Below are 12,556 nucleotides of genomic sequence, written 5' to 3'. Positions count from 1 at the left end.
CTAATTAAAATCACTCACTGTCATCGAGTAATGCTTTCTCTCTCAACCATGTTGGTGATTAAAGGATGGAACGCTAATACCCTGCATAATGGGGAGGCAGAAAAGGTGGAGGCTAATTCATTATGACATAGGCGAGACAGGGCGAGAGAACATGCCACCCGCCTTCAAATTCCTTTTCAAATATTAACTGTGCTGAACATTGTGAAATGATGCGGACAATGTATGCTGCCGCTAAGGATATGCCATTCTCTCTTGGGTGATCCATCTAGGATGACATGGAAAAGTGGTATTGTCACCCATGTCTGTCATGTTTGTGTGTCTGTGTATGTGATAAACTGAGTAAACTAGTTTAATGCAAGTCAATCAGGCAAACAGGCAAAAGGCATTACTGTAGCTGAAATGGCATTGGCCATCACTGGTTGATTTTAGATGGATTTTATACAGTATTGTGTCTTTTTTTTTGGCTTGTCTAGCTTGTTCGTTATAAAATAATTCACAGTCAGGCTTGTGTCAGACCACAGAATGCATGAACCTGCCCTTAGGACAGTGAGGGGTTTTATGTGGCTGCCACACCCTGCTTTAACTCGCCTATTCAGTATAAAGTTGCTGGGAATATCTGAGTAGAGAAAGAAATGTGCTTTTTTATCTAACAATTTTTTGTTTCTTGGGGTGAGCTCCGCCTCCGAATGGCCTTCATGGTTTATTTTCAGCTTTGGATTTCACTGCATAACATCTCAATTTGATATTAACACTTAAGTTCTCTTATTCTCACATAAGTAATTAAAAACTAACTAACTAATAAACTTTAATTAGCAACACATACTGAGCACTGCTCTGACACATTGCTTTAATGGATATGACAATGTTCCCTCTAATTTTTCATCGGTCTGAGCAAACACTCAAACCCCCTGAGCGGTACTTCAGCAACTACTGAGCAGCATCTGACGTGTACATTGGGTACACTATGGCCACCTTGACACCACCAGTCCAACCCTTAGATTATGACAAGTATCATTATCATTATTATTCAGTATTATATGTGAACACGTATAGAGGAATGAATGTTTGCTGTGTGTTCACACACACATTCTAAATTGTTTATGCCTTACATAAAGAGCAAAAGCGATAAATCCTGAGACTCCAAAATAACAATGCATTGACATACTGACATTGACATACAGTACATTGCTCTGGCTGAGAAGTAACAGGCATTATGATGAATTAAAGACAGCCCAACAGAATATGTATATGTAGAAGTATACTGTGTACTTACTGTACAGTATGTGCCAATGTACGCATATACATGTATGTATATGATGTGTGCATTTGCACACAAATGGAAATCATAAGGGTCCATTTGGTTCCATTTGCACACTTGACTGTACCGTTGACTGTAACTATCTCCATAGAACTGCAATGTCCCGCAATGGGAGAATCATCTCCCTCCCCATGCAGTCCACCTCTAATGTTAAAGTTAAAAGTTCACATTTTGATGTTATACAATATATTATCGCAAAGTATATTCTAAGCAAAGCCATGTTTGCACAGTTCATGTTTAAAAAAAAAAAAATTATGTTAATGAACTATCCTATAATACATTGCAGATAAGTCCCGTCTTCCGTCATCATTCACTCATTCACTTCCGTTATCATTGTTTCCCTTGTGTTGTTCCCCACTGCTGGTTCAATATAAACACTGCTGCGTCTTCCATCTCATGCCTGATTTATGACTAGTCGTATGACTGTGTCGCGCGCAGAACACAGCAGATCTCAAAGACTACAACGTGTTGCATCTGCGCCACGTTGCAGGCTTGTAGATCAGGCTTCAGTAAGAAAAGGGCGTGTTCTGTACTTTGACGTGCAAGTCAAAAACAGTCTGTGACTGGTAGCGTTTATTTCTGCTGTTTCTGTTTGATATAAATACTGGTCTGTTGTCATGATTCCCGCTCTCGTCCGCTCCCGTTTACTTTTTATTCCCAATCACAGGATAATAAAAATAAAAATAAATCACCCTTAACTCATTCACTGCCACTGACGTAATTGACGTAATTTCTCCCGTTTACCAATCCTGCCACTGACGTAAAAAACGTAATTTTTTTTTTTTTTTTTAGTTTTTGTTTCAAATTTGACCCAAAGACCAAGGAGATATGATTGTTTAAAGATCTAGACTCCCATCCACTTCCTTGTTAACTTAAAACTTAAAAAATCTGTATCTCGGCTCCTGAGTACTTTTTTTTTTCGATGAAAAATCTCTGGCAGTGGGCAAACGCGGCCAGCAATAATTGTGGCAGTGAATGAGTTAACACATTGGGTGCCGGGATTTTTTCATAACAACTTACCGTGGGTGCCAGCATTCTCCCCATTGACTGCGCTTTGCTGTTTAAAGCTCTAGACTCCACGGCGAGCAAATCCACGTTAAAAAAAAGCATCCATTCATGTAGCGCGATGACCCTAGCTACATCCTGGAACGATAACATTTCACTCGCAAGTTACAACGGGGGGGATCGCGCATGACCGGTTTTCCCCACCGGAAACAGATTCGGAGATATAGGCGTTTTAAAGAAGGAAATAGACAGGAAGCGGATTGGGAGTCATGTTTTTGTTTCCGGCAATCCATTTGGCCTATCCTTCTCAGGATCACAATGGGTACTCCCAGAGCTGCTCCAGCCCCTCCCGTGTGAAGAAAAAAAAAAAAAAAAAAAAAGACAGCAAAGCCGTTTCTATACGGTTTTGGCACCCCATGTGTTAATTTAAACATACAACAAATACAACACAAATCTATTTGCGCTAGATAGATTTGTTCTGCGCGGCACATTCCGGGCACGTGCGCGGCCACGGCCACGCACACGCGCACGTTGCAGGGAACGTTGGATATAGACCAACACTGAAGAGTCACTATTGAGCAGTGAAACAGCAGGCAGTGCCACTGTATCCCTAATCTCTCAGTCAAGACAGAGTTTCAATTTGCAATGAAAATCTGTCAGAACGATAGTTTAATTCTAGAGCTCTCAAGGGGCAGGCCATTGAGGAGGAAGCAGTTTGAAATTAGCATAAAGGGACATGGCCAACTCTGATTTCCTGCCACCAGACACCACACTAACCCAGTTGGCACGGAGTGGCGCTGGAAGATGGACCCTGCTGAGACCATCCTGCAAGAGGCCATGGAGAAACACCAAAACATGATCCACCAGTTCAGAGGTCGGTGGTACTACAGCTAATGGATCTCACTCTCTCTCTCTTTTTATGTCTCTTTTTGTATGTCTCTATATCTGTCACATCTCATTTCTAATGAAGGAAAGAGAAAACGTACAATGCGGCTGATGTTTTGCCTTTGTCGGCTCATCACACTCTTCTCACATTGTGTCATGAATGATTTAGTCTGACACACACACACACACACACACACACACACACACACACACACACACACACACACACACACACACACACACACACACACACACACACACACACACACACACACACAAACAAGAACGAAATGAGTCATATTCTACGTGTGTGTGTGTGTGTGTGTGTGTGTGTGTGTGTGTGTGTGTGTGTGTGTGTGTGTGTGTGTGTGTGTGTGTGTGTGTGTGTGTGTGTGTGTGTGTGTGTGTGTGTGTGTGTGCACACACACACACACACATTTTGTCTCAATTGACTTCAACCTCTTTATCTTTAGTGTTCATTCTTATTCTCAACACGGCTGTAATCTAACATACAACTCCATTGGAATGATGGAATGTTATCGATGAAGTTGCCATGGCAATTGTCGTCTGTGAATGAGGGATTTGGACTTCCATTTAAAATTTAATAATTTAATATGCCTATAACGCAACTGGTTTCTGGAGATATGGGGTGGCGTGCAAAAGGCAGGAAATAGATGACACAACGCAGCGTTATAAGGACAAAGTGGAATCTCAGTTCCAACAGAGTGGCTCACGATGAGTGTGGCAGGGATTAAGAGAAATCACAGACTAGCGACAAGCACCAGTCGATCAAGAGTGCTAATGCTGCACTGGCGAACAATCTGAACGCCTCTCCAGTCTGCCTGCCTTGAACAACTACTGCGTCTGTGCGGTAGCGCTGACCTGAGTGGTCATGAAGTGCTTTGAAGTACTAGTGAAAGATGCTCCTCTCTCCCCGGCACCTTGGACTAATTGGACTGCAGTTTCCCTACAAAAAAACTGCAATTTTATATTGCTTCCGTCTTCCCATAGATAGATGGTGTGGTAATAATCTTGTTGTTATAATATTGTATGTAATTAGTGTGGTTGCCCGAATGGGCAACCAGACTATAGTACTCTATCGACTTTATTATTCTAGATAAACTTTTTTGTTATTCGCTACTCCTCCCACAGTTTATTTTTCCCAATTTCGTGCCATATGTCATAATGACCGGCTTCACCGGGAATCGACTGCTTGTACCTTGCTAAGAGATTGGTTGCATAGTTTTATTGATATTGATTTATTAGTGCATTAAATTTCCCCATCCACTTTAATGGAAAAGGGAAAAAACTCAAATTCAAGTATTTTTTTCTCAGAAACCGTAAGAGCTAGAGTTACCAGATTTGGAGGGAAGGTTCATAGTTTATTGCCAAATTATTGAAAGAAATATTACACCATTAGGCCTCATGGTGGCGCTATAACAGCCCACTTTACCTTTTGGCCTATACCTCTTGAACCGTAGGTCGTAAAATAAAAATATGCGTCTGGATAGATTTTTTTATATTGATTTATTAGTGCATTAAATTTCCCCATCCACTTTAATGGGAATTGCAAAAACTCCCATTCAAGAATTTTTTTCTCGGAAACCGTAAGGGCTACAGTTACAAGACTTGGAGGGGAGGTTACTAGTTTATTGCAAAATTATTAAAAAAATAATCACACCAGTCGGCCACATGGTGGCGCTATAACAGCCCACTTTACCTTTTGGCCTATAACTCTTGAACCGTAGGTCGTAGAATAAAAACATATTTTCCCCTGGATTCCTTGGGTCACGACGCAACTCCCCATATAGGCCACGCCCATTTCCGTCTGGATAGATTTTCCGCCATTTTGAATTTTCTTCAAAACACACTTTTAGCTCCTCCTCCTACAGATTTTGTCCAAATCTCACAAAAATCGGTACACATGATCTATGGACCCATGCGATAAACACACCCAAGCGGAATTTTGATAGTCAATACCGTTCGGCCGTAATTGGATTCCAAAGTTAGCGGGAGGGGCCTGTTTTACAAAAAATGCCACAAAACGCGAACGAAACGTCCAGTCAATCCCAAATTTGAATCACATGTCGAGGGTGGTTTACTCAACTAATCCCCAAAAGCATTTCCACTTTGACCTATAGGGGGCGCCACAAATGCGCAAAATGTAACCGTTTGACACAAAAACATGATTTTTGGAGGGATCAGTTCTCTCAAAAAGAAAAGCAAGTGATCTCAGGAGTGACATGACGATGTCATTGGCCCGCTACATTTGTGGGAGGGGCCTGTTTCTTTAGTGGGAGGGGCCTATTTCCTAAAATCAAAACGCGTCACGAACGCGGGATCCGATCGGCACCGAATTCGAATCGCGCGGCCTCCGACGGTATTCCTCCAGGCGTATTCCTCGAGTCCCGGCGGCCGCGACCCGCGACCGGCGTCGGCGCAACCACACTTTGCAATTTCCCAGAATTGCGACGCGTCTAGTTGTTATTGTTAGCACAGGTTGTGGAGCATGCCACACCAACATTTTGCTGCTTGTACCTGTAGAGTGTGACAATTAAACCCTCTTGAATCTGAATATTACATACTGGAGTGTCGATAAGATAAACTGTAGTGACTATTTCAAACAAACATTTAGCCCTCGCCTGGGCACAGGGAAACCGTTTTTGACGCGTTCAATAATGGAATGTCCAAACCAAAAGTTGCTGTTGGTTTGCACATTATAAATTGTATGTCGTAAAACATGGAGAATGTTTTTTGTTTGTTGCTGTATATGTTGAATCCTTAGTATCCCTATTCTGGCCATTCTGTGAAAATCTATAAGCTCACAACGCGTCGCAACGTGAGCCGTTGTGAGCAACGCGTCTTGAGCTTGTAGATAGGCTATTTTCGGCAAAGACATTTGATAAAGAGAAAAAGGAGGGGACCAAGTATACTATACAACCCTGGGGGACCCCGGTCAAACGCAGTATATAGGGTTTAAATGTTTAAGTGCCAGTGTCTTTGTGCAGGTGAGATCCAGAGGACATTTGGTAATGGTTATGTAAGGCCTGGCCATCAGTTTCCATCCCACGTGTTCACATTGCTACAGGACACTAGTGTTAATAGTGTTCCATGACCTTGCTGTTGATAGACTTGAGTTTTATATGAGCTATCTACTTTGGAGAAGGAAAGAGGGCCTCTGGAGGACCGCTAGCTCGTAGCTACACAGTAAAATCCTCAGTGTCAAATTAACTCTAACCAGATGGGCACATAAGGATCCATTTGGTTACATTTTTTAGTTATAAACGGATAGATTATCACTGATGATTTTACTGTGTAGCAATTCAAGTGGGAGTGCTACATTTCACATAGGTAATATCAATACGTGATATACTGTATCTTTAATGAGGTTTCTGACACTTCTAACGTATTGTAGACTGCTGGAAGTGGCTGGTTCTTGAGGTGGGATTTCTCCAGTAGATGAGTTGAAGGAGCCAGAGCAATGTACAATGTCATTTGATGTGCGGTTTAATTTGCCTTTGAACCACAACCTAGTGTGAGGTGCTAGTCACAATTCTGTCTGTAAAGAGACTTTGCTCTGAGTCAGCTCTCAGCTCTGAGTTATTCATGAATCTATCTAACCATGTTTAACTATTTGACAATGGTAAGAAGGACATGACATTTTACTGATCAATCAATATTCAGTGCATGTACGGTACTTGACATAGAAATTATGTCTGTTATGGCCACAGTGATAACTCATTAAATTCTCATGATTGTCCATGAATTTTCTATGCCGTAGGCTTTTGAGCTTTACACATGTGTTTATTCTCTGGCTATTCCAATGTCCTTCCTATTCAAGCCTTTAAGACCTGGGACGCATCTGTGTCATTTTTTCATTCGAGCTAAAAAGCATTATTTTACACTTTGGCTATTCAAAAACGCTTGTACTGGATAACCTTGGTTTAGGCACTTGTACCCTCATTTTTTTTGTTGAAAAAAACCTGACCAATAAGAGTACTCTGCAACCTTACAGGGTTTTGATGACTCAAATGTATCAGTTAACAATTTATTGTATTTATTTTGGGGCTTTTTATGCCTTTTATTGATAGTGAAGTGTAGTTAGACTGTGAACGGGGAAAGAGAGATGGGGATTGGCGCGCAGCAAAGGCTGTCGGGATCAGGAGGACTCGAACCCGCGACGCGCTGCCTGTCAGGCTTACATTGTGGTCCGGGCCAGAATAATTATAATAATAACCACCACTTACAAAAATGTAGAGACAAACATCAGCATCATCTCTGAATATGTTAAATTCTCTTTCCTTTTCAGTTTGGTTCATTAAATGAATGACTTCATTCAAACCAGCAGTACAGTGGTCTCAGTGCAATTTATAGCGTGACTTCTGTATTTTTGGACTCCATTCTCTGTTTTTGTAATAGACAGCTTTCGCCCACGCCTCCTGGAGCAGGCTGGAGGCTGCGGAGTGGGTGATGGTGGGATGTGTGTCGATAAGCACATTTTTAACAGCAGCCAGCAGGCCCTGCCAGTAGATCCGCTGTAATCGGTGCAGTGGGTGCTAGAGAGACCTAGACCACCCACTGGAAAAGCAGAGCGAGATGCAGGGAAAGAGAGAGGGACTGGTATGTGGGCCAGCCTCCCGAAACAAAGAGGTTTTGTTTTAGGAGGTTAAGGAAGTGTTATCTCTTTATCCTCTGTTCTCTCTTCTCCTCTTCCCTCTGTTCTCCCCTTCTGCACAAGGTTTTCTTTTTTCTCACTCGTATTTGTTAGCAAACTTTCAGTTCACTCACTGTTTTTTTTAGTTGGCCGTTCTGTTCTTTCTCATGAGGCGACAGACTATTTGAAATGCGTCCCCACGGGCATCGTTCTCAACAGGCCTCTCATTCAATACCCGTTGTACCTGTTGCACCCGCTGTCAGAACACACGTTGCACCCGTTGTCAGAGTACTTGGAGTACTGTGACATCAAAGTGATCTCTATATAATACTTATGGGCATAAAAGGGGCACAGAATGACAGACAAAGAGATCTCATATGCAGAAGTTTTCCACTTCTTGGCATTGTTGGCAACTGCCGATCCGGCCGACTTCACACTGTGCACCGCACTCCCTCGGGTCCTACATGGACGGAGTTTGAAGTCGATCGATTGGTCGGTCCTCGAGATACGCTAAGGACAGATATGCATGCACACATGCAGAAATGTGCGTAATTCATTGTCAGAGCACCCCTTGTACCCGACTGTCTGTGATCTCACAGACTTCACACTGGCACCACATTCCCTCTGTTCCTCTGCGACATGCACACTGAGTTTGAGGTTGATTGGTCGGCCAGTTCTCGAGATACGCAAAGGACACTTACACTCACTGACTGACTGACTGACTCATTCACTCACTCAGTTGCACACACTCGCTTGCACACACACATGCATGCACGCATAACATGCATGCACGCGCGCACACACACACATACAGATTTGATTTCTAGAAGGACGTAGTGGCTAACATTCATGCAACTGCACACAATACTACACGTGTCATATTGTCAATTTGTAGAATCTGCGTCAAATTGAACTTTGTTTTACATTTCTGTCTCCAGGTGTTCCTGGGGTGCTCCCAGAACGCTATGAGGAAGGCATGGCTGTCAAACACTGTGCCCTGTCCCTGGTGGGTGAGCCAATCATGTATCCCGAAATCAATGCCTTCCTCCGCCTCCTTCATACCCGTCGCATCTCCAGCTTCCTCGTCACCAATGCACAGTTCCCCCAGGAAATCAGGTAGGGTCACAGCATGCAGTTAAATGCTGTGTATTTGTATATCAGGGTTTTTTTCTTTTCTTTTTCATTTTAGCATTTTAGCATTTATTTATGTTTGCGTGAGGGGTGGAGGAGTGGGATAATACAAAATCCAGTAACAGTGTGGCTTCATGTTGCCAGTCTATAACGCTGGTCATCTATGATGAATCTATATGTGGGCAAGGCTTCGGCCTGATTTGACCATCCTTCACTTCCTCATAGACGGCTAGGCTTTGAAAGAGTCTAACCGAGGATTTCTTCCGTGACTGACCAATCTGTGTTTCAATCACTTACCCAAATAGACATAACTAAAATAGTTTATGTTTAAGGCCAGGTAAGTTTACTTGTATAGCGCATTTAAACAACAATGTAATTCAAAGTGCTTTTATACAAAACATTAAGAACATTTAGCTAAAGAAACAAAATATAAAAGGACATTGGAATACTATTACTAATGGGTATTAAAGATAGAAAATAAGAATAAGCTAAAACTTACGTCAGTGCTTGAACTTTATACTGTAGGTTTAAAACTCCTGCCATGAGCATCTGTCGTTCACCTTCACTTATATTTTTCTTTTGTTGAGATGCGTTAGTTATCTCTCTCTCCCTCTCACCAAAATATTGAAGAACATAGTTGTCATTGACAAATTGGAAACACTTTCAGGGAGTGAATTTTTTAACATAATTTGGTCCAGCGGTTTGCGACAATAGCCCCGAACAGTAACACACACACACACACACACACACACACACACACACACACACACACACACACACACACACACACACACACACACACACACACACACACACACACACAGTATATAATAGTGCAGGAGAACACATTTTCAAAGGACTTTAGTTACTGTGGCATACACGGTAGAGCTTTAGTTGTCATTGCTTAATTTGAATTGCTGACTATTGTGATTTTCATTGCACTCAATCTTCAAAGCCAGGTCTGAGCTGTGCAGAGCCTTACAAGCTCACGAATAACATTGCAAATTGTCACACGGCTGTGTCACCAATTTCTCCTTCTGCCTTGCTGTGTCTGACTGCTATTCAGAACAGGCATAGGTCCTTGAAGTAGATCCTCTTTTGCACCTAACGCATACTGTATGAAAAATACATACAAGCCATTATAACCTTGTAGGGCTTTGTGTACACTAGGGATGTTAACAATTAATCTATAGTCGGTTAATTGCCGCTAAGAATTTCATCGATTAAATTTATCGATTTTCAGTTAATTTAATATTCTTTTTGGGGGCTAGCTACTAGAGATGCGCGGATGGCTTTTTTTGTCACCCAAATCCGCGTTAACAAGTTCATTATCCATCCGCCATCCACCCGCGGTAATTATATCATCCTATTTATAGATCCGCACCAACCGCACCAAATAATTGTTATTTTCCTGACGTTATTTTTCTTATAAACAGTGTTACTCACCACTGTCGCGATGCAGTGACTGTATACAATCCACAACCATGGTAACAACAAGCGCACGTCTTCATTAAGTTACTTTCGCTTTCAACCACTTTGTTGCCATGTCGGCTTTTTATAAGCTTTTTATAAGCGACTTTTAAAATAATAAACTTTATTTATATAGCACCTTTCATGACATAAATGCAGCTCAAAGTGCTTTACAGAAAAAGAAAGAAAGTGAAAACAAAACACAGAGCAAAAACAATGCTCTGTGTTGCGACTTTTGGGCTTGTTTGGCACTTGTTTTGGGCTTGTTTTCATAGACCTGCCTACTTATTTCTCTCGCAACCTGGCAACACTGGCTGCCTGCAAAGCAACATGTCGTGAGCGGCTATTTTTTGCCTGGTGTAAAATGACGTAATATTAAAATACTACAAACGCACACACGGTGAAATTTAGTGCTTTTTAAAAGCTATTATAGGCCTATAGATTGATATCATTAATTTAATTCCCGCATTATTTCACCCGCGGTTTATCCAATATGAATTAATAATTATATTTGATTGACCCAAATCCACCCAAACTGCGGTTAACTGCGGCAACCGCGGCTAAAACCGCGATCCGCGCATCTCTACTAGCTACCAACAAACAAAATATCTCATTGACCATGAATGTTCATGCACACATTCGTGTCGCCCAGTTCACTTATTCACAATGCCTTTGCATTGACTTTATGTATGTAATCGTGCCACACGAATATATCTAAATATAGATATCTTCACCTCCTGTGTGGACACACCTTAACACATTGACTGTCTGAGATTAAAACATCGTTTTTTATCCCCATGCCATTGTTTTTTACCTTAATTTGACGATATTTGACGCAGAAGCCACGACGTGCACGCGGATGTCAACAAAAAGTGTCTATCCACTGGAACAACATTTGTTACCGCAATCGGCCATTTTGGAGCGATCACCTGTTGAAAATGGCTGTTTTTCACTCAAAGAAAATACGTGTTTTTCTACAAATACTAATATAGGAGTGGGACGGAAGGGATGTTTTTTGGGATGACGTCACATCCACCCATTCCTTCTAACAGTGTCGAGGGATCATTCCGAAGTTGTGTTAGAGCGCCCTCTTGTGGAATTTTCAACAAAAAAAAAGATTGGGAAAGAACGCATAATGTTCTTGGCAGGCAAGAGATGGATTTGAAAGAAAGCATTTGCGTTCTTGGCAGGCAATGTGTTGTTAAGAAGTCTCCCCATAGTCTAGGACCTGGCTAAGATATGTATGCACTTAATTTAGGAGAGATTATCTCAACTGTTCTTGGCTAATATGACCCCAAGGAACAACTTAGGAACTATGAGAAATTCTCTATCCGGGGCGAAATACTCGGAAATGACCACGCCCCTTTTAAAATGACCGCTACTTCAAACATGGCTCTATCTTCTAAACCGTTGGAGCTACAGATTTTCTGAGGTGCTCAAAATGTTCACAATACTCATGTTTAGTGAAAATAGAAAAGTGTAAAATGTCAAACTTTATATTTTATTACAGAACAGCTAAAACAAACGGCTAAAAACGGTCAACTTATTACAGTCCAGGGCCATAAGAATATTTTTGCGTGAATCAATCTAAAAGCACCAAATGTGTCCCAGATATAACCCAGGGCATGCTCTGATGATGTAGCAAGGGTGCCCAGCAACCTTCGGGATCATCATAGTGGCCAAATCCAATATGGCCACCAACTGAAAAAGGTTTTGGCTATGTTTGAACCAGATGAGCTACAAATGCAAACTTGGTGTCTAAATCATGTTTTTTGACCACTAGAAACATGTTGGAATGCTTATCTTAATGATTTAATCTATCTAGAGGACTCTAATGTGCATATCACATATATGGCCACTATGTTATGAAACAACCAATGTATCTTATAGATGTAATTTTATTGAAACAATAGAATGATTTAGAGTAGAACTCATTCCTAATTATACAGCTACAGCTAGTGCAGTATGTGCAACAATGCACGGCATAAATGTAATCCTATCATAGGATGTATATAATTTGAACAATCTGTATTATTGTACATTGTACATAATTGCCTTGGTGTTACAACAGCAACAGAACTGATACATACATT

The 12,556-nt window shown here is 41.5% G+C and overlaps 1 protein-coding gene across 2 annotated transcripts in view; it reads left to right on the top strand.

The window, feature by feature from the left end:
• Positions 1-12,556, top strand: part of tyw1 (tRNA-yW synthesizing protein 1 homolog) — a 93,956-nt gene that overhangs the window by 32,647 nt on the left and 48,753 nt on the right. For both annotated transcript variants that reach the window (XM_080427858.1, XM_080427857.1), the window contains 2 exons: positions 3,088-3,197; positions 8,801-8,978. In XM_080427858.1, coding sequence (XP_080283984.1) covers positions 3,088-3,197; positions 8,801-8,978 — 288 coding nt within the window. The remainder of the gene's footprint in view (positions 1-3,087; positions 3,198-8,800; positions 8,979-12,556) is intronic.

The sequence above is a fragment of the Gymnoscopelus braueri genome (genome assembly GCF_963280865.1).
Source record: "Gymnoscopelus braueri genome assembly, chromosome: 5".
In the NCBI taxonomy this organism is placed as follows: Eukaryota; Metazoa; Chordata; class Actinopteri; order Myctophiformes; family Myctophidae; genus Gymnoscopelus; species Gymnoscopelus braueri.
The sequence above is the reverse complement of the archived record's forward strand: the minus strand, read 5'-3'. Positions and strand labels throughout refer to the sequence as shown.